General features: G+C 41.0%; 2 protein-coding genes across 4 annotated transcripts in view; both read left to right on the top strand.

The window, feature by feature from the left end:
- The first annotated feature begins 2,264 nt into the window (after positions 1-2,264).
- LOC134378438 (uncharacterized) lies at positions 2,265-21,229 on the top strand. 2 transcript variants are annotated; one of them, XM_063097536.1, is made up of 3 exons: positions 2,356-2,442; positions 10,899-11,016; positions 21,014-21,229. In XM_063097536.1, the coding sequence occupies exon 3, from the start codon at positions 21,037-21,039 to the stop codon at positions 21,154-21,156; it is 120 nt and encodes a 39-aa protein (XP_062953606.1). In that variant the 5' UTR covers positions 2,356-2,442; positions 10,899-11,016; positions 21,014-21,036; the 3' UTR covers positions 21,157-21,229. The 2 variants fall into 2 exon arrangements, with proteins under 2 accessions (XP_062953607.1, XP_062953606.1); XM_063097537.1 differs by lacking the exon at positions 10,899-11,016 and having other exon boundaries at positions 2,265-2,442.
- The window catches only part of CILK1 (ciliogenesis associated kinase 1), a 37,847-nt gene continuing 35,903 nt past the window's right edge, over positions 21,186-23,129 (top strand). For both annotated transcript variants that reach the window (XM_063097535.1, XM_063097534.1), the window contains exon 1: positions 21,186-21,286. In XM_063097535.1, coding sequence (XP_062953605.1) covers positions 21,186-21,286 — 101 coding nt within the window. The remainder of the gene's footprint in view (positions 21,287-23,129) is intronic.

Below are 23,129 nucleotides of genomic sequence, written 5' to 3'. Positions count from 1 at the left end.
TTTCATAGCCTCTTACCTTCATTTAGCAAACATTTACTGAGTTTGTAAGGTTTCTACTAGGTGCCACGGACTAAATCATCAGGATTCCAAGACACTACATTCACCGAGCTCAGAGTTTAAATTTCTAATCCATTCTTTTATTCTGGAGATTTTAGAAATGCAGTACATCTTTGGCAGAGACATGGAGGCAGGAAAAAAAAAAAAAAAAAGACCAGAGAATGAAGAGGTACAATAAGGAAGTACAGATGTCATGTTTAATATTAGGACTCACTCTTTGGATGGGTGTGTTTTAATTTGCACCCTGAATCAGCTATTTGTAAAAAGTACCTTCGTGTTTTTAGTTTTTAAAGGAGACTCTAGGTTTTTTTTACCTGTAATTTTCCTCCCAATGACATCTTTAAAATTTGATTTTGAAATTTATGTTGGGGAAAGGATTAAATCTAAAGATTTATAACAGAAGAAAATGATGAATGTGACTTGAATGCTAAAGATCAGTTTTGCAAATCAGGAATTGGGTATTGGAATATTTTCAGAACTAACGTATTTCATTAAAAGTGTTGAATACTAATTTAAGATATTTCTGGTCAATTAGCGCAGTTGATTTCTAGCAAGCAATTAAGTAATAAAGCTTAAAATATTTGTAAAGATAAATTGAGCAAGTAATAAAACACTGTTATTCTTCACAGCTACTAATTTTCTATTTTAGGTCAGTTCCACTGCATCCATTAGACCTTGTTACAGGGTTATATTATCTCATATTATATTTACAGGATTATAATTTTCCCGAGACCAGAATTACTGGTCTAAGTTACTAGCCCAGTGAATCCTTGCTAAAGGTAGACCAAAACGGTCCCTGTATTTGGACAGGTCCACTGCTTGGACAATTGAATCTGACTAAAACTGATAATTGTAGTTTCTTTAAAAATTGCTTTTCACAGGAGTAGTATATGACTTGCTAGGCTCCCTCTTTTTTTTTTTCTTTTCACTGATAATGATTTTTGGTTTTGACTTGCCATAGGGTTTGGCTGTTATATAGGCAAACACAAAGGTAGATGAATGTCACACATTTGCCAAGTGGCCAGATGATCCTTTCCTATTTGGGAGAGGAAGCTTGACAGTCTTCTATGTGGTATGTTTCTTCAACAGGAGCAAGAGGAGAGAGCTGTTCAGACATTTTGTATAGATTCTTTCAGGAAAAACTATCTTTAGTCCTTAGAATTCAAAAATAAAAATATTGGGAGGAAATTGATATGCTGATGAGCTGGGAAATTTAAACTCAGAGAAGTATCCACAATGTGTTAAAGGATTACTGATTTATTAATCAAAATTATGTTGCTTGGGGCAGCATGACTCCCCTGACCAGCAGAAATTGTGTTGCTTGGAGCAGTGTGCTTTCCCTAACAGAAACTTTGGAGGGGGGGGGGGGGGGCAGGAATTTGTTTTTAGCAAGCCCTCCAGATGATTCTGATATCTCCTGCTGGTGTTTAAGAACCATTGGCTTAGAACAATCATGTAAATTTAAATCAGGGATCTGGAAGCATTTCTTTTTTCAAGGCTCTTCAGAGCCAATCCTTATAAGGGTGATTTAAGGTAATGTTTGTAATATAATTTATGACTTAAGTGAATGTGTTTAAAAAGTACGTGTTAAGAGTTAAGATTTCATGTAACTTGTCGCACAGAGAGGACAGGTGTGTAGAGGACATCTAGTCAGTTTCCCACATGGGTAAGAATCCAGTTTTTCAAACTGAAGTTGCTAATATAAAAACTCTTAAAAGTTCAAATGAATGCTAATAGTTATCATTACGTTTTTATTTTAAATATTCTTTTATTGTGGTAAAACATAGATTACATAAAATTTTCCATTTTTAACCTTTTTTTAATGTACAGTTCAGTGACATTGATTACATTCACCGGTACGTTTTTTGAAATCGGGAAAATGCTTTCACTCCCTTTAAGTGTGCTCAGAACATGCATCGACAACTTCCATTTCTAAGTTGGTGGAGTCAATCTGTAAAAAGTCGTGCGTTTGGAGTCGGGGGTCGCATTCGTGGTCAGGGGGCGGCAGCGATGCCTTGGCTCCGTGCCGCCCTAGGCCGAGGGTGGTGCGGCGCGGCCGGGCGCCCCGGGCGAAGTGTACGCGGTGCAGGGACGCGCAGGGCCAGCGAGGGGAGCTGCAGGGTAACTTTTCCCAGGGAAAGCGGCCGGTCGTCCCCGCTAGAAGCCACCCTGCCTTTTGTTTGTTTTCCTGCTGGAGGCTGGAAGGCGGCCGGGTTCCTGCTGCACTACCATGCGCCGCGCGGCCCGGGCGTCCCCGCACGGAGCCCTCGGCCTGTCCTAGCAGGGATCACCCCCATTTCCAGTTCCCGAGCGGGCGGCTGCGCCCCACTCGCCGAGGAGCTGCGCTCACCGCAGGGCGGTCCCCCGCCTGTGTTCGCGGCGCCAGTAAGTGGGGCTTACGGATTAAGGGGCTTTCTGCCGGGCGACCTGTCACTCGGGGTGTTGGGCTGGAGCTGAGGGGGGACCCCTGCCCCGTGGCCCCGCGAAGGAAGAGGCTAATGGGCTGTAGTTCTCTCCGCGGTCATGTGGGTTTCTCCCTCCTAGCATGAAAACTCCTGTTTCCTCGGAGTCTGGAGGATTTTGATGGGTGTTTACCTTCCGTCTTAAAGAAGGGGATGATCCTATCTATTTGAATTCCCTGTGGGGGCATGTTGAGGACTTGTTCTTGGAATTTCCCAGACTAGGCCCTTGGATGTCCCGCAAAGGGTCTGAGCAAGAAACCTCACGTACTTATTTGCAACCATTTTTCACTGAATTTCTTTCTGCTCTAATTTCTTTATTACTAATCTGAGTAGATGTTATGAGAAGAATGTTAAAGGATTTTCCAGAACAACTGTTTCTTTTGTAACGTTGATCTATTAAAGTTTGATTTTGACTAACATGAGAGCTTATATGTAAGGAAGTTTAATGCATCATTCTGCAGAGAAGAGTGTTCTTAAGACCTGCTTTTGCTAAAGCTGGACCAGGCTGAGGAAATACCACTCTGAATTTTGCATGGGGGCTGGATTTCTGTGAGGTACTGCCGCTTGTGTTTTTTATTTTGGCCTGGAGCACTCTTTGTAGTAATAGAAGTTTGATAGTTACAGTTTTCATTTCCCACATTTCCCAGTGAATGGGGGGATTTCAGGGTGTGCCCCAATAGTGAATGTTACTATTGCTGAATGTAAAATTTAAATGAGCTTTAAATTTGTGTAGTCAACATATAAAGGTATGTTAAAACATATACATAAAGATACGTATGAACATATTAAGAAGAATTTGTGTATCAACCATATGCTTAAGTGCACTAGGAGTTAATGTATGCATAAATATGCACATTTGAAATAGTTTCTGAACAAAGCACTACAATTTGGTAAAGAATCTTGAAGGCCTTCCTATCTGAGGAGCAGGAATTGTAAAACACTAGGAAGTGGGTGTAGAAATGTGAGCAGTGCTGGAATTCTTTATTTAAAATGACATCTTGAACCATTCCTTGCTCCCTGAGGTCCAGCCTTATAGTGACCCTGCCCACTTTCTGTTTCTCCCTTTCCACTTTGCCTTGTCACCTTCTCCAAAGTCAACACTGGTGTCTGGGCAGGAAGGGGGCAGCCCATTTCTTAATGAGTTTCACATGGTGGAGGGGTGCATTGGAGGGTGGAGCCGAAGTAGGCAGACTCCTGCCCTTTTTTTTTTTTGCCAAGGGAACTCAGCATTTAGTCATAAAGAAGTGGTTTTTCTCACTCAAGTTTCTTCCCTACAGACTGTGTAAATGAGCTACCAGGATCAGGAACAAGCCATCTGGGGTTTTATTTATTGACTATTCAACATCATCAGAGCCCTTTTCGTACTTTCATTGTTTGTTTTATTCTCACTGCTTATTGAGGTTCCCAGTGAAGGTGAAAATTATGTCAGTCATGACAGTGGAATTATTTTTAACCGCCTTTTCCTTCATTTCCTTCATCCTTTCTATCAGTGATTCATCAAGACCTTTGAAATGTGTTTTATATAGATCCCTCCCTCTTTATTCTAACGCAGACCTCACCCTTCCTGGCCCTTAGTAAGCCCTCATTAAATGTTTGCCAAATGACTGAAGGAATGAGACTTCTCTCTGGTCTTTTCAGCATCTTGTTGCCCTTCTAATCTTTTTAAATGATTTCTTCCTCATGTCTCTCCTGGCCTTGCAACCTTCAGTTCCTCTCCATTATCCACTATCTAAGCCTAAAATGATATGCCTGCTTTTTCAAGGCTTTTCATAATCGGCCTCATCTTCCTATGTGAATCCTATTTGCAGTTCAGCGTACATCTTTGCATTCTATGCCATTTGGTCTTCTTGCTGTCCTGCTGAGGTGCCAGTCTCTTTCCCACTGCTATGTCACTGCTCCCATTATTCTCCTCAGAACCTCCTCTGCTTTCCACTCTCCTGCGCAACTCATATCCATCCTTGGACAAGGAGCCTAAGTCCTACTTCTTTCATAATATCTTCTGTACTCATTTCTTTTCTCTCTTTAAAGTCTCGAGATACTTGTTTGTTAGCCCTTGATTATATTGGCTGTATTGATCTCTAACTGGGTTAGGTTATTTTAAGCCTCTTTAGGTCAGGAGCCGTATTTTATGCATGGTAATGTGGTCTCATGGGCTTCGGAGTCTGGCAGAATTGGGGTCAGGGTCTGACTGTACTTATTAGTTGTGTGGCCTTGTGGGATTCTCCTTGCATTAATCCTCTCACATATAAAATAGGGGAAATGCTTCCCTCGGTGCTTGGGGTGTGAAGATGGTCTACAGTGCCTACTCAGTAACTGGCGTATGCCTGACAAAGGTCTCATCCCTCGATGATGACTAGCAGAGTCCTGAACATGTAGCATGTATTTGGTAAATGTTTGTCAGCTGACTTGTAGTAGACCCCAAGTCATGGATCAGCCTAAGGCCCAGAGATGCAGGGTAACCTTGCAGTGAATCCATTGTTAAGTATTATCCCTCCCTTACCTAAAATGGCTTGAACTTAGGTTGTTACTGGCTACAGCTCTGCTTCTGGGATAAGTTGCTATTTTTCCATCTGAAACTTGCCAGGAAAACTACTGCCTTAAAAAATAAATTTTTGTTTTTCACTGCTGCTCTTGCAGCAAGCTCCACTGTTTCGTTTTGTAGGATCTTGCTGAGTTGGAGTTCTATCTAACCCTTCTATTGATGTTTGCCCTTATAAAATGCATTTTTCTGCTTGTGGGGTGTGTGTGAGTATGTATGTTTGCCTAGTGGTTCATTGGCAGAATTCTGGGTACAATGACCTTTCTGTGTATGTTGCTCTGTGAACCTGCAGATAGTGTCTCACTGCTTCTTTCCTTAGCAATCTTTGACAACCACAGCATTCTGAGAAGAGCTTATGACTTGAGTATCAGAAATCTCCTACCAGTGGACCTCAGTATTTGTGGTTGATGTGTTGACTGAGAGAATGAGCAAACAGAGGTGTGTGCAGGATGATTTATGCACATATTGTTTTGGGGTCATAGTGTAACCATGTCCTAGTCTGCGGTTGTGCTTACCTTTGAAATACAGTTTAACTTCCTTATCAAAACACATGAGTTCTAGAAAATTACCTCAGAAAAAGAGTTTGTGTAGCAAATCATTTCTGGGACAAACTGCTTTAAAATCCTAAGAAAATGTTGTGGCTAGAAGAAAATCAGAAAATCCTTTACTTGCAGCCAAAGAAGAAGTAAAAAGCAGCAGCTTGGGTTCACCTCGAGATGGTAACTGAGGTTGATGTGGGCATTCATGCTCAATCTCTCTGCTCCTCGTGAGCTGCTTTCTCCTGTTAGGAAAATATTACTACTCAGTATATTTTAGGGAAATACTCAATCCAAGCAGAAAGCTTTCATTCTTGATTTCCTTCCAAGGAAACTGAAGTGTCCTTACACGTTAAGTGCCTGACTTGCTGTGCCCTGGAAGTTGAAATCTTCATAGGAAGAGTTCTTGTGGTGGGACTCACCTGTGCAGGGTGGAAACAAATCCTGTGTGTGTTGATTTGTGAAGCTGTGTCTAACTTCGGATAAAGCATATCTTGGAATACCTGCCACTTTTTTTTTTAATATGTGGGTTCAGGATTAACAAAGTGCCTTTTACCAAAAGGGAAGTCAGGAGCGTTTGATACATTTTTAGTAGATTATCAAACCTATGTTATATCCACACATATAAAAATACACTACTCTGAAGATAACAGGGATTCTATTCTTATTATAGTTGTGTCTCTGGATCTCATCTGTAAAGGAAGGATGTTGGGTGATCATTAAGGCCCCTTACAGAAAAAAAAATTCTAATTTTATAGTCTGAAGATTCCTCAACATTATGCTTTGAACTTGGATCCTTTTGAACTTAGCATTCACATCTACACTAATTAGCATTTGGTTATATATTATCTTACTTTAAATTGTTGAGGGCTACATAAAAAATAATTCCCCAGAACCAAAAAGAAAGTATTATGGTGTAATACCCAACTATATTTGACAATAACCTTAAAGTTACTATCTGCATGAACTTACAGTTTCCAGAAGACATTTGCCATCCTAACTCAATTTTTTGAAATGGGAGGGCCTCAATAGTCCTCACATTTCATTTGGAACTTCTCCTACCATGCTGAGGACCATCAGTAGGCACTTGATAAATGTACAGTTATGGCCCAGAGGTGGCTGTTTTTGAGGAGAGGTCAGTGTGAGTCATTTTTTACCTTTCTGTAGTGAAGTATGACTTGTGATAAAGTGCTGCTAACATGTGACTGCCCTTGTAGCTACTATAAAAGATAATGCCCCAGAACCAAAGAGATAAAGTATTATGGTCTAATGTCCAACTACATATATGACAATATCATGAAAGTTACTATTTGCATGAACTTGTAGTTCCTAGCAGATAATTGTTAATGGTTTGTTCTCTTGGACACTGCCTTTGCTTTGAAAGTGAATTTATTAGAGAATTATTTAGCTAAGACAAAGCTAAATGAGAAAAAAGTAAGATATACATACCTTCATGTCATCTTAGCTGTTGAAAAGAAAATGTTTTCCTAAATTAGTGTTAGTTTTTAGAAGGATTCATAATTTTTGTGCCGTAGTCCCAATATAGTTGTCCACTTTTGCAAAGAAAGGGGGCCAGATGGGGTGGCAGTCGGGGTGGACTTGGTAGTTCAGAAAAATCGCCTATAGTCAGAATTACCCTTTATAGATCCATAAGCTGCTCATTCATTCATTCAACACATCCTTTTAGTGAGCACCTATTTGTGCCAACTAGATGCCCGGGACCCCTTTAGGAGCTGAGAATACAGTTGTGAACATAACATAATTTTTACCCTCACAGAGCTTATATTCTAGGGATAAACACAGTTTTGTGTATGTAACCCTGTAACCTAGGGGCAAATGAGGGTTGTGTGGAGAGTGCTAAAGTGTTTCTGCTCACTTGCAGGGTTTCCTGGTTCAGGGTTGACAAACTATGGCCTATGGACCAAGTCCTTCCCACCACCTGTTTTTGTAAATAAACTGGTATTGGAACATAGCCATACCCGTTTATTTAAATATTGTCTGACTGCCTTCATGCTTCAACAGCAAAGTTGAGTAGTTGTGACAGTGGTGAATAGCCGTAAAATCCTAAAATATTTACTGGCCCTTCACAGAAAAAGTTTGCTGAAACCTGCTCTATTTTATTTTTATATTAAGCCATTTCTTCCTTAATATAGTTGTTGATTTGTTTATTATATGTGATAGTGAAGCATCTTATACCACGTGAGATCAGCACCTTAGTTAAATGTGCTGTGATATTTGTGGGGTTTCTTTGTTGGTTTTTTTTTTTTTTCTGTAGCTGGCCAGTACAGGGATCTGAACCCATGACTTTGGTGTTACAAGACTGTGTACAGTTACAACTGTAACTGGCCAGCTTGTGCTGTAATATTTGTATAGAGCTTAAACATATATATTTTTTATTCAATCCCCTTATCTTCACCTCACCCTGTCTTGTACACCCCTAAAACGTGGGCTGGCAATCAGGCGAGCAGTTGGAGCAGGGACTATTGCCACCCTTGATAGTCTTCATTAAGCTGGGGGCTCTTGCTCTAGCTCATCCACAGTTTTACACAAGGCAGGGTGAAGTTATTCTTTTCTAGCTCTTCCTTCCATCCTTCACAGTCCACAAAAGCCACTTATATGTCCTAGCTTAAAATCATCTGCAAGTGATTGATGTTTATTTTAAAGTTCAGGCATGAGCACCTTTGTTACTGCAGGAGAAGCGGTGAGAAGTTGTAGACCCTTCTCTTGGGATTAAGGACCTAGTGCAGGAGGAGTTCTTGTCTCAGAAGCCAGGGCTGAAGGAGGAGAGGGAGATGAAGGCATGAAGCAATTTCTGGGGCATAGACAAGGGCACGCCATATAAATGATTTTCTCCTGCTGTCATCCAGTTGGTGCAATAGCTGGAAGCATCTTTAATGCACTCCTCTGTCAAGGTAAAGACAAAGCAAGTTCCACATTAAGGACAGTTCTTTTGGCCTTGTAGCTATTTCCAATGCAGAAAAAATCAGTGGTCCAAGAGGCGAAATGCCTAAAAGATTTGTTTACTAAAATGTATATGGCCAGAAGAATTAGGGCCCAGGGAGATGTACTATTTTTAGTACCCTTTTAAAAGAAATTAATACTATTAAGTTACTCTTATAAAGTTGTGACACATTCCAACCTAGAATCTGAAGTGTAATTATAAGCCTGTCAAGGTAAAATGGAGCTCAGAAGTAACATGAAAAGGGTCATTTAATGATTTTTGCACATAATCCAGTTTTCCTATGAGGATACATGACAGTAAGGGAAACTTTTCAGTATAAAACAATTAAGACAAAGGGAGACAAGCTCCTCCTAAGTGTCCGAATGTTGTAAGGGGACCTGGTAAACCACAGCTCCCAGAGAGTCCCAAGTTTGCATATAATTTTCTATCCCCTGTCTTAGAAAAATGCATCATGGTTGCCTGTATTCAATGACCATCAAGGTTTCAAAATAAAGGATGGACTACCATTGTCCCTGCCCTGCCTATGACTTCCAGGCTATGAATGAGCAGGGTGCCCATCGTGAGCTCCTGGCCATGAGCAGATGTTCTTTGCCTCCATCGAGGATTGAAGTCCAGGAGAGAGAATTGGGGCAGAGGTTTTCACCAATGTCACCTAGCCAGGAAAATCATGACATTTCAAAGATTTTCTGGAACTCTTTGAAAGAGAGCTAAAGCCATCTTTCTCTGTTAGTCGGGTACAGCCTCACCCAAAGGCCTGATCTGCTAGCATGGAGGGGCCTTCCTATGATCCTCTGAGACACAGTAGTTCCAGCATTGTTGTGGGGGGGCCCAGGCAGCCTGCCTGCTCCAGTCATTCTGTGGTACTTGCGATTCTTCTGCTTCAGAATGTCAAAACATTTCTGGTCAGATCAAACAATTTGATTATCTTCACTTTGCACTTGAAGAACAGAAACACTGAGAGTTTTGAGGTACTTACCCAAGGCGGTACAGAAAATAAATAGCAAAGACTAAAATTCACATTTGGGCCATTGAAACAATCTTTGAGTCCCTGCTCTGTGCAAGCAGAGTGTGAGGTCTGAGAACACAAAGATGAAGGAAGTGTGGAGAGTGTCCTGGCTGATGCAGAGGGCAGATCCTCCTGTCACTCACCATGGGGAAAAGGCAGGCAGTGAGGTGAGGCCAGAGCTCTGTGGCATCCCTGTCTATGGTGTCTGTGTGGGTTGAGGCAGGAGGCTCTGAAGAGGTGATGGGTGAGCTGGACTAAAAAAGAAGAGAAGGAATCAAATATTAACTCTGGGGCCTGGCTGAGGCACTTGTGCCTCTCTTGAAAGAGAGATGTGTGGCATACAAGGTCCCTTTGAGGCACTGTCTTCTACACTAGCCTGATGTGCATGTGATGGGAAAAGCAAAAACATTTGTCCGTTCTTTTCTTAGACAAATGCTAGCTTGATTCCAAATACAGAATCACAGAATCACAGAGCATTAGAGGAAGAAGCCAGCTTACATCATCAAGTCCAATGCCCTGATTCTACCAAAAGTAAACCCAAGGACCAAGAGACGCTCCGAGTCACACTGGGTCAGTGCTGAGTGGAAACTGGGACCCAGTGCTTCTTTGTTGCATTCATTTCACTTCCACCATGGGCATGTTGGGGCTGCTGAGGGCCCCAGTAAGTTGACTGATGTTTGGTTGTAGAATGAAGCCAACTAAAGCACAGTCACATTACTGGTTTCCATATTTGGACTTGGAGATACAAAGTACTTCTATTCCTCTCATTCTCAGACCCTCCAAAGATTTCATGATTGTTCCACCTTTCCTGTAAGTTTGGTACAGTCAGCCTGGGTTTCTATCTCAATTCTATCACATAAGTTGTATACCCTGGACAAGCAGCTTGTGTCTTAGTTTCTTTATCTGTGAAATGGGAAGGATGATAATAGTACTGTGGACAAGTTACATTTTTGGCTTATTTGACATAGTAAGAAGCAAAGTGTGGATTAGTTATAGTGAGTGATTTATCCAAGTTAATTCTTGGAGTCAGTCAGCATATTTGGAAGTTCTTCTGGTTCTAATATGCTAATTCCCAAGTTAATCTCGGGCTACTACATTCCATTCACTTCTCTGGTAATGTTAACTGTCTATACCAGGAGCTGAATTTAAATACTATCAGGGCAGAGGAAGCGCAGAAGACTCAAGAAAGCCTTGTGTATGCTTGGCAAACAGTAAGAAATTGCTCTCTTAAAAAAAAGAACAATTTTTCTTTAAACATGAGGGTTTTTTTTATTTTTCAGGCTTTTACTTTGTCACTTTTAATAGAGGCATAAGAAGAGAAATATTTTTCTTCCAGGAAAAGAAGTGGCTGTGAAGGTGCAGAAAAAAAATGACAACTGAAAAAAAAATGGCAACTGACAACAGAGAGGATGGGGGCTGTGCCGAGCTTCAGAGCATGTACCCAGCCTAAGGAGGTGAGAAGTCTGCCTTTTTGTTACCATTGAGGGCCAAAGACCCCATGTTGTTAGCTCTTCAGTTTTTCCAGAGAAACCCTGAATCAGGATTTGTATATGAAATTTCCAATTTTAAAAAACAGACTCAAAGCCTACCTCTGGATTCAGCCCACAGACTGCTAGTTCACAGCCTCTGTTCCCCACATAATGGAATCTCCATATGCTAATGTCAGGTACTTAGAGATTTCAGGTGAGAATTGTGAAGTCTTGTCCATCATGCAAAGTTAAAGAGAAAATACTCTCTATATTTCAAAAAGGAATGCCTTTGTTCCTTGGGTAAGTAAGTATAGATTTCTGATTTCATTCCTAAAACACTCAACTTTGAATGAATGAAAACCACTGCTGCAGTAATTTAGACGATATATGAAAATCTTTGGGGTGTTTTGTTGGGGAGTGGTAGGCTAAACAAGAATCCACAAAAATTATAAGGTCCTAATCCCTGGAACCTGTGCATGTTACCTTATATGGCAAAATAGATTTTGCAGATGGGATTAAATTAAGGAATTTGAGATGGGGAGATTATCCTGGATTTTCTGGGTAGGCCCTAAACGCAAACACAAATCCTTTTAAGAGAGAGGCAGAGGGAGGTTTGAAGATAGAACAAGAAAAGACAATGTGACCGTGGAGGCAGAGATTGAAGTGATATGGCCACAAGCCAAGGAGTGCTGGCAGCCACCAGAAGCTAGAAGAAATAAGGAATGAATTTCCCCTTGAGACTCTGGAGGAAATGGCAACACTTGGATTTTTGGCCCACTGACACTGGTATTGGACTTCTAGCCTCCAGAAATGTGAGAAAATAAATTTCTGTTCTTTTAATCCACCAAGTTTGTGGAAATTTGTTATAGTAGACATGGGAAACTAATACAGCTGGCAAGAAAGACTTTTTACACTTTTAAAAAATTATTTTTGACAAAGATACATGGATCAGAATATGGATAAATGACATGCCCTTAACAAGAGAAGTTAGCCATTATTTAGAGATCAGTGGCCCAGAGCCTTTGTTGAGATTCCTAGCTAGTGATCTGCAGAGCAACTTCTTCCTGTGCACTCCTGTCCCCACTCCTCCAGTAACATACCTCAACTACCATCTCTCCTGGTCATTTACGTGTATTTTACTTTGTCAGCTCAATGAGAAGTTCCCAGAGGCCAGATCTATCACCCGTAGCTCAGTACTAAACATAGTACCTTATACTTAATTTTTCACTTGAGTGATGCTTTGTTGATACTTAACTTCTTGAGCATATTTCAGGTATTCCTGTGTCTGAATATACTTCTATAAAATAAAGTTATATACTTCTAAAAAATAAATATTTCACATATTTCTATATCATGCAACATAAATATGAGTATATTTCACAACCATAGAAAAGACAATAGTTGGCTTTTTTACCAAATTTGAAGGAATCTAACAGTAGAAACTGTCTTCTACTTATGGACTGAGGTCTCAATGGAATGACTTATGGGTAAAATGTTGTGGAGGGGTGCGAGGGCTCAGGGGCGGTGGGCCCCGAAGCTCCCAGTAGCCCCTTTTATCCCCCCGCCACGGGATGAGCGAGAGGGAACTGGTAGGATTACTCCTGCCACCCTAGTGGCCAGGAGAGCCCAGGAGGAAGGTGAGTCTGCCTCCCGCCTATTCAGCCCCACAGAGAGACACTCAGACGCGGCAGGGGTTCCGTCAAGCAGTTCCATTTATTTTCACACAAGCACCTGCTTTTATAAGCATATGGCAAGGGGATTTCCTAATTTCAACCTACCATCTTAAAGGTCATGTGAACACGCATCTTGCTCTAATGCTTTGCTATTGCAATCATGCGGTGAGCACAAGCACGGAAATATCTTTTATCCAATAATTTTAAAGTGTCTTTCCTTGGCCACTCCCTGGCAGCTTCAGTCAGGCGCCATCTTTATCTCTCCTGTCCAGGCGAATGTTTTCAACAGATTACATACGTGTATGTGGGTGGGGTCGTGGCTAGTTCTCTGCCCCTGGAGGAGGTGTGTGGCCTCAACGCCCCAAGAGAGAGGAGCAGACATCATGCACTTGAGAGGAACCAGGATGACATGGTGGTGATTTGTTTTTATACTGAGTTGAGACTTGAGTTAGATACAACTAAAGACATAGGATAGCTTAGTGGCTATTGTTATAAATGAGCATTCTAAAACACCGAGTTAATAAAATACATTGAAGTACCCAACTTTTAAAAAGAGAATAGCTGTTACACATAGGCATTTTACACCTTTGATGTTTGCTTCTCTCTTAAAGAAATGTCTCTGTAGATGTAGACGTCTCTCATTAAGTATCAAAGAAGGATGTACAATAAAAATAGTCATCAGTGTGTCAAAACTTTTTTCCTGCTAAATCTCAGATTGAGAGTTGTTTCTCTTGGTTCTCTTTGACTTAAGTGCTGTTGCTCCCCATGTGGTAAATTTCACTATCAGTGACATCCAGGGAGGGCCGCACATTGAGGCCCAGTTGGCATGCAAAGTGGGCCGCATATTGGGACCCACTTGGCATGCAAAGGGGGTCCCTTCATGGTTACCACCTGCCATGTTACAGGGCTAGGACAAGATTCCACAGGGTCACACAGAATGGGTGAAGGAATAAGTTTTATTGGAGAAACTTCCAAATCAAGGGATAGTGCTATGGTTTGAATGTTTGTCCCCTCCAAAACTCATGTTGAAACTTAATCTCCAATGTTACAGTATTAAGAGGTGGAGCCTTTGAAAGGTGATCGGGTCATGAGGGCTTGTCTTCATCATGGGAGTGGGTTAGTTACCATGGGAGTGGGTTAGTTATCATGAGGGTGGGTCAATTGTAAAAGATAGTTTGGCTCTCAGAGTGCCCCTCTCACCAAGTGTGCCTTCTGCTCTGTTATGACACACATGAGGCCCTCACCAGAAGCCAACCAGACACAACTGCCATGTTAAAGGCAGACACACAGGGCAGGCCTCTTTGTCAATTGTGTTCATTAGGGAGTAGATTCTTTCTTAGAAGCCTTTCTTCCCTCAGCAGCTCAGTTGCCTTTCGATCTCATAAGTCAGAGCCATAGTCCCACTCCTAAATAGTTTTTAATAGGAAGTGGTTTTATTTTGCTTGGCTTAGACTGATCACAGTTGATGCCATGGGGCTGGAGTATGTGGCTGCCATGCCCGAGTATGTCGAATCCTGAATAAAATCAGGTTTCTATAAACTAAGCAAGAAGGGGAACATTGCTATTGGGTAGACTAGCAGTGGCATCTGCCACAGTGCCCTTCTTTTTTCTAGTGTGTTGTCCTTCACCCTATTGTTTTCCCAGAGCAATAGTGAGTTTTTGTTCTTACTTTCAGATTATGACATGAGTCATCATATTTAGGCCACCACAAAAATGATGACTGTGGGTTGACTGCTACTGCTTGTCTAATGTTAATTTGGCTAATACCACTTCATTTTTTTTCAGTATGGGAAATAATTCACTAGTGTAGACAATAGAAAGCTCAGTGGTCATGGTTCTGTTCCATGGATCTATATATATAGTGCAACTAATCCTTCTCTCTGATATCCCTTTCTATACTTGAAACTGTTGTCATGGCTTCCCAAGTCTCTTTTGCTTCCAGCATCCTGTGTTTCTTCAACTACTGTTTTTGTGCTTTCATTCAGGCCCCTCACTACGTTCTATAACATCTTTCTTGAAGTTTGGCATCCAGAGTTGAATGAGAATTCAGGTGTATGATGGGACTATGATGCCCCTTGTTCTGAACCCCGGGGTGTTACATTGCACAACTCCCATTGGCATCATTCACGTTGTTTTCCATGTGTACTCTGGAGTCGTGCAATGTAGCAGCCTTGTGTAAGTGCTATGTTCCTATAAGTTCTCTAATAATGTGCTATCTTTGGGGAAAAAAATAGAACAGCATTAGAGGTATTTGCAGTTGTACTGAGCATCTCCAATGAAAGATTCAACACCCCAGAAAACAGAGCCCATGTCTCTGCACATTGTCCAAATAACAAATGCACACATTACCTATCCCAAACCTGTATGTCCTGCTGTATCTAAGAGTCAACCAGTCCAATGCCTTTGTTCAGGCCTTTATCATATTTCACCTGGATGTGTACAGTGGCCTCCTAACTAGTCTTTCTGCCTTTGGTCTCTTAATTCTAACATCTTTTCAGTCTCCAGAGGGATCTTCCTCATGCTGTTTTCTCTGCTCAGACAGTCTGAAGAGCTTCTGCTGGATAAGGATCAAACTCTTGCATGACATATCTCTTAACAATTGGGCCCCACCCTAACAGTCTAGTTATTTCAGGCCATTTGCCCACTGCCCTTCCTTGGTTTTATGCTGTAGACCTGGACTTCTCAACCTCGGTTGCACTTTTTTTTTTTTTTTTTTTTGCAGCTGGCCGGTATGGGGATCCAAACCCATGACCTTGGTGTTATAAGGCTGTGCTCTAACAACTGACCTAACCGGCCAGCCACACTGGTTGCACATTAGAATCACCTGGAATGCTTTTAAAACTATCAAAGCTCAGTCCCCACCCTCTTGTGGACTGGTTCTCTTGGGGGTGGGGCTGGGCATTTGTAGATATTAAACGTTCTCCAGGTGATTCTAATGCTCAGCCACAGTAAGAACCACGAGGCTTTTGTCCTCTTGTGAATATACCAAGCTCATGTACCCATCAACCTTTTGCACAGTTTTCTCTGCCCATAATTCCTTCTCTCCTTTTCTGTGTAATAAAACCTTGCTCATTTTTCAATACCTCAGTACCACCACTCCTTTGAAGAGTTGTCAGATCTCTTCCCTTCTCCCAAGAGTTAGTTGCTCTCTCTATGTCCTCATAGCACTTTCTGTATTTCTCATGTACGTGTCAATTGTGACTTAAAGACCCTTACATTATCCATGATGTGCCCCAAAACCTTGTATAATACTTAGCATCTCAGTAAAGGCTGAATAGAATTACACACTCTCAACCTGACACCAGTGCTTGAAGAGACACTAGTCTGATCTGATGTGCAATCATTGTGTAATCGCCCACAATAACATAAGACATTAGCAAGCAACTACTATGGTGTGGTGTGAGTCAAATCTTGCCAGAGGAATTGAATTTCGTTCCTTGGTAATATGACAAACTGTAACAAGGAGGAATTGTCAGGGTGACTGTGTGTTGAATGAATGACCCAGTCTGTCTTGATTTCAATAAATTTCTTAATTCCTTCACAGACAGCTTTCTCAGTGGTAATCTAGGAAAGCACTTTTCCAATTATACACTTTAAGTGGGTGAGGAAATAGTGGGACATTATCAAAGAAAGGCTACTGTGATTAATTATTGATAGATTTGAACCAGTAGTATAATGCCATTGTCAAAAAAAAAAATGGTGGGGGGGACCCACGTACTACTATAATATAGATCATTATTAAGTTTTGGTCACCATAGCTCATCAAAGAGATGTTGAAATGTGTGAGGATTTAGAGATGAATGCCAAAGATAATTAAAGGAATGGGAAATGGGTCCTGTGAGGAAAGGTTGTGTAATTAAGACAGGAGACGGTTGAGAGACACACATTTGATTACTAATTTCATGTGCATCCACACTTTTATGACTTGGTTTCTTTAGGTCCCCCGAAAAACTAAGCATGAGGAAATTAGCTTAAACTAAAGTAGGCAAGTTTTGGTTGGACATTGTGTTAGGGTGAGAGACAGAATCAATAGGATTTGTTATAAATATATGAGAGGGGATTTATTAGGGGAATTAGCTCATGCGATTGTGAAGAAAAGTCCCACGGTAGGCTGTCTGCAAGCTGGATGCCAGTAGCATGGCTCAGTCCAAGTCCAGAAGGTCTCAAAACCAGGGAAGCTGATGGTGTCCCTGGTGTAAGTCCTGGATCCCAAAAGCTGAAGAGTCTCGAGCTCTGGTGTCCACAGACAGGAGAGAAGAGTGTATCCCAGCTCAGCAGATAGAGAGATTCGCCTTTTTTCCCCATTTTTTTGTTCTCTCCAGGCACCCAGAAGATTGGATGGTTCTCACCCATATTGAGGATGGACCTTTCTCACCCAGTCCACTCAGGCTGTCATGCTAATCTCTTCTGGAAACAACTGCATAGACACACCCAAAAAGATAGTTTTACCAGGTTTCTCAGCATTCCTTAATCTAATCAAGTTGACACCTAGAATTAACCCTCACAGACATGAAGAAAAATATTCTAACTGGATTACAAAATGCAAATCCGCTCATGTTAAACAACTTAATTGACTTCCCATTGTCTCTTAGGGCAAAGCCTACTTTTTTAAAGAAAAAATAAAGAATGCTGTTTTTTAGCTGATTTTTGACAAATCAAGGTACTAGTGATTTTTCTTAGAAAGATGACATACAACAATAGTTTGGGATGCAATCTGTTGGAAAATGAAATTATGAATGATGCAGAATTCATACTTGCTATATCAAAATACATATGACAAATGTGAAGAAGAAAAAGAGAGGGAAACAAATGCAGAGCCAGAATTGCTGGTGCTGTGGCCCAGGTTCTCTTTTTATGTTATGTCGAGGCACAGCCTAAATCCAAAACAGTCCACAATACAGTAATCATTAAGTGGAGAAATGATGTTTTATGATAGCATTCTGTCTTCTGAATGAGTTAATATTAAATAAATCTAATTTGTATGTTTTAAGCTGAAATAAAATGTTTAAGATGCATCTATCTACCTTTGTAAAGATTCCTTTTCTCTACCATTTTGAGGCAAATTTTCAAAACTTTTGTCTATAATGATTTCAATTTATAGGAAAGTTGCAAGAGTAGTACAAAGAATAGCCATATACCCTATCTTAGTCTTCTCAGGCGGCCATAACAAATTATCATACACTGGGTGTCTTAAACAACAGAAATTTATTTTCTCACAATTCTGGAGGCTGGTAAGTCCAAGAGCAATATTCCAGAAGGGTTTGGTATCTGCTGGTGAGGGCTGTCTGCCTGCTTTGTAGATGGCTTGTAGATGGTCCTTGCATGGCAGGGGCCAGGGACTAGGGAGGGTGCAAGACGCTAATCCTGTTGTATTAGGGCCCTACTCTTATAACTTCATTTAACCTAATTACCTCTTTATAGGCTCTATTTCCAAATACAGTCACATTTGAGTTTAGAGTTTTAACATGAATTTTGGGGAAAACCAATTCAGTCCATAGCTTACTCTTTACCCAGATTTGTCTATTATTATTATTTGACCCCATTTGTTCTCCATCCCTCCCCGCAAATTTTTGTTCTGTTCACTTAATAATAAATTGCTTACATCAAGGTCCTTTACCTGTAAATCCTTCAGGGTGTATTTTCCAAGAATAAGACTGTGATTTTACTGAACTACAGGAGACACATCAGCTTTAGTAAATTTAACACAGGTACAGTATTTTTTTAATCTACCATCCATATTTCAATTGTTCCCATTGACCAAGTAGTGTCTACTGTTAGACATTATTTTATATAGCATTTATTTACGATTGATATTATTATTATTAGCATTATCATTAGCATTTTCTTCTCCTCCAGTACAGAATCTAGTCAAAACTTAAGTTTTTAAAAATGACCTCTGAGGTCCTCCACAAATAAAAATCTAGGATTATCTCTTTCTAGTTCCGAGCTCCTCCCCCACCTCAAGTTTAAGTCCCTGTGCCTTCATTTCTGCTCCTTGGAGTGCTAGCACCCCATTTGCTATACAAACCACCTACTTTTCTTTTTCTTTCAAGAGTCAGTCTTTTCTGAACACTTTTCTTACTGCCTTCCCAAGTCCAGATGTAATTGACTCAGCTGGAAGCCAGGAGACTTTCTCCTTGCTCTCTCCCCGCATCTATACCCCGAGCATACTTCAAATGTCTTAGTTCATATTCATGAGTACATATCTGTCCCTTACCCACAATATACCACCTTCATCACCTGCCAGGAAACTCTAAGCTCTTTGAAAGAAGGGACCATATTTTATTTCTCTTTGTATCTGCAGAGCTTAAACATAGCATCTGTCTCACGGGAGGTGCTTTATAAATATTTATTAATCAGCAATGGAGTGTATCACTGTAATGAGCTGCTGAAGGAAGTTGTAGGGAGTCTGATCCTGAAGAGTTTCTAGAGGAAGGAAAATGCCTCTCTACCCAGGGGCCTTAAAGTGGAGAAGAGGAATGAGCTACTTGGGTGGGGCAAGCTTGGTCTCAAAAGCTCTTTCAGTTGTGTGATAGAGTGTGGTGAAATCAGGCATAAAACTTTATTCTCTCTTAAGGTTTCTCAAGCTCACGCACAGCCTTCAGAAGGACACAGTCTGAATTTATTTCTTAAGTTTTAATTTGAACTAATTTTATACTTACAGAAAAGTTGCAAAAATAGAACAGAGTTCCTAGAAACCTTCTCCCAGCTCCCCTAATATTAACATCTTATACAACCACAGAACAATGGTCAAAACCAGGAAATTAGCACTGGGACAATACTATTCACTAAACTAAAGACCTTATTCAGATTTCACCAACTATTCACTAATGTCCTTTTCTGTTCCAGGATCCTGTCTAGGATGCCAGGTTGCATTTAATTGCCATGCCTCCTTAATTGCCTCTAATGTGTGTCAGTTCCTCAGTCTGTCCTTGTCTTTTGTGATCTTGATACTTTTGAAGAGTACTGGTCAGTTGTTTGTAGAATGTCCCTCATTTTGAGCCTGTCTGATGTTTTCTCATGAGTGGGCTGCATTTTTGACAAGAACACCCCAGGAGTAATGTGCCCTTCTCAGTGTATCACATCCAGAGTACATAAGTCATATCTCATTAATGGTGATGGTGAACTCGATCACTTGGATAATGAGGTTTCTGCTGGATTTCTTCCTGTGAAGTTACCATCTTTCTCCATGAAGTTTATAAAACTTATAAAAGTAAAATATTTCTTATCTTAGAGGTACTTTGATACCATGTCAATACTCTGTTTCTCCTTAAACTTTCATTCACTAATTTTTACATCCATCAGAAAACCTTGCCTGCAACAAATCTTACTGTGGTGTTTGTCTAATAGTGAATTTCCCTTTTTCCTTCTATATTTTATTTCCCTTTTTCCTTCGGCATGTATTGACTAGAATTCTCCTGGAAGGAGAAGCTGCATAGACTGGATGCAGAATGTCACATCCTTTCAATCATTATTTTCTGGTCTTTTGAGTCTTCAGATTAGTTTAACAGCCATACTTTAAAAAAAAAAATGCCTCTATTGTTCTTATTTAAGCATTTACGTTTTATCAATGTTTGCCTAAAGGCATTACAATCATTTAAGTTATTACTACAGTTTATGATTGGCAGCCCAAATGACTCTCAATTACATACATGAAAAATCAATGACTTATTTTAAAAAACACACAAGTAAATGACTTTAAAAGTGGGTACACCCTACACATAGCCATTGAATTACTAGTTCTTTGGTTAGCTTCTGAATGTCTAATAGCAAAAATAATACTGTTGATAGATAGCCACAAATAGTGCACAGAGCACATGTAAGTTCTCTGTCAGGAGAACTTTAATTTTACCATTTCTTGGCTTTTGTATGTTTGCATTGTTCAACATAGCTGAAGTGCAGAGAACACAATATATTTAGCACAGATTTTTGGAGCTCAGCAATTTTCATCGACCATACTTATCATGCAGAGTTTGCCTAGGATGGTTAGTCAGCAGAAAAGCATTGAATTGGAGCTGATTCATTTCTGAGTCAGTGACAAATTCACTTCCCAAGTACAATATCTATAGTTTTATAAAAAATTGGAAAAGGTTGACAAACCCTTTCCGTAAAGGGCCAGATAGAGTTCCCAGGTCATACAGCATCTCTCGGCTCTGCTGAATGTGTGGGTGTGACTCTGTTCCAACACAACTTGATTTATGAGAACAGGTGGCGGGCTGGGGGTGTAGACCCCTGATTTAGACTATAAAAAATACACAAAGTCAAAGTGTACATTAGCATTTATTCTTGTCTCTCTTTTTTCCCTACAGGCAGAAGATTGATCTTTGAAAATATGTATTTGGGAGATAGTCACGTTCTGTTAAATGCCTTGCGCTGGTACTGCCATCGAAAAATCTGGTTACACTCTGGGGAGGCCTGCTGTCACTGCAGGACTGAACCGCCTCGGCCCTGAGATGAGTGTCCAGCCTCAGCGGGCACACCATGAATAGATACACGACAATCAGGCAGCTCGGGGATGGAACCTATGGTTCCGTCCTGCTGGGAAGAAGCATTGAGTCTGGGGAACTGATTGCTATTAAAAAGTAAGCTTTATCCCTCACTCTCATTAATTCATCCTCAATCACACATTGTCAAGATAGTTTTACCTCTACCCTGGCCATTCCCTGTTTTTGAAACATTTCTAAAGGGGAGAGGGTGGGAGGCATGGAGAACCTTAGATGATTTCTGTGTGCTCATGTTAGAGGTCTTAAGAACATTCCCACTTTAGACTTACTACTTTGCATATAGCACTAGTTCCTTTTCAAAGTTTTCTCATATTGTGAGGTAGTAATGAGTAGGTTAATAAACAGCATTTTACAGGTAGGGAAACAAACTCTGAGAAATTAAGTGACTTAGTTTGGGTCATTTATATGTGTGGTGGTCTGGGACTGCTGTCTTGTTCCCCCCACCCCATTTGTTCTTTGCAATCTAAGTCCAGACCCATTGCATTAATTATTTGTTGCTGTGTAACAATTTACTCTAAGACTTAGTGGTTTAAAGTAACATGCATTTATCATCTCGCAGTTTCTGTAGGTTAGGAGTCTGGGCACAGCTTAGTTGAGTTCTCTGTTTTAGGATCTCTCATGAGGCTGCAGTCAAGGTGTTGGCCAGGGCTGGGGTTTCATCTGAAGGCAGGACTGTGGAAGGAGTCACTTCCAAGCTCATTCACATGACTGTGGGCAGAATTCAGTACCCTGTGGGTGTTGGGCTGAGGGCCTCAGTTCCCTGATGGCTGTTGGTGGGAGGCCACCCTCAGTTCCTTGCCATGTGGGCCTCTCCAAAGAGCAGATCACAACATGTCAACCTGTTTCATCAAGACAGGGGAGACAAGAAGGCAATGAGAGAGTCTTCTACTAAGATGGAAGTCATATATTTTTGCTTTTGTAAACTAATCACAGAGGTGACATCTCAAATTGCTGTATTCTATTAGTTAGATGCAAGTCATTGAAGGAGGGGGGTTATACAGGTTGTGAATATCAGGAGGTAGGAAGTCTTTGGGGACTATATTAGAGTCTGCCTGCTACACTCATCTATATCCAGTTGCCTTATCAACATGTCCATTTGAATTCCCTGCAACATTTCAAGCTCATCATGTCCAAAACTGAACTCATATTCAGCATAGTGTCCCTCTCTTGCGCCAAACTGGTTTCTTCTTCAGTATTCCCTATTGTGATAAAAGACAATACCATCCCTTAAAATCTTACAGTTCTACTGCCTTCCCACCCCCCTTTGCCTATCTAGTCCTGTTGATTCTACTAAATATTTATCTGACCCACCTACTTCTCCATATTCCCACTGCTAATCTCCCATTCAGCCCATTTACTACCTCAAATACTAAATCCTCTGTAGGGCTCCTGGCTTCCATTCTTTCTCCTGTTCATACCAGACTGAAGGGATTATCTTAAACATACAAGTCTAATCTACCCAAATCCTTTGTGCCACACATTCCTTATGTCCCACTGTCCCATCACATCCCCTTGTCCTATCTGACTTCAGTGCAGCTGTGGTGAGCAGTTCTGTGCCCACCACCAGCATCCCACCTCAACTGCACCTGGACAACTCAGCTGAGGTATGTTCTACCCAGCTCCTTAAAAGGCCTCCAACAGGCTTGACCCCAGCTGCTCACCTTGGTATCAGTTCAGTCGTGTACTCTTTTTTTTTTTTTTTTGTCTTTTTCGTGACTGGCACTCAGCCAGTGAGTGCACCAGCCATTCCTATATAGGATCCGAACCCATGGTGGGAGCATCACTGCGCTCCCAGCACCGCACTCTCCCGAGTGCGCCACGGGCTTGGCCCCATGTACTCTTTATTGAGTTTCCCACTCCTCCCTCCCAGTTAATTTGCTCCTTGCCCTGGCTTCCTGGAATCACCTACCAAATAAACTAC

This window comes from Cynocephalus volans, chromosome 5 (assembly GCF_027409185.1).
Source record: "Cynocephalus volans isolate mCynVol1 chromosome 5, mCynVol1.pri, whole genome shotgun sequence".
In the NCBI taxonomy this organism is placed as follows: Eukaryota; Metazoa; Chordata; class Mammalia; order Dermoptera; family Cynocephalidae; genus Cynocephalus; species Cynocephalus volans.
The sequence above is the reverse complement of the archived record's forward strand: the minus strand, read 5'-3'. Positions and strand labels throughout refer to the sequence as shown.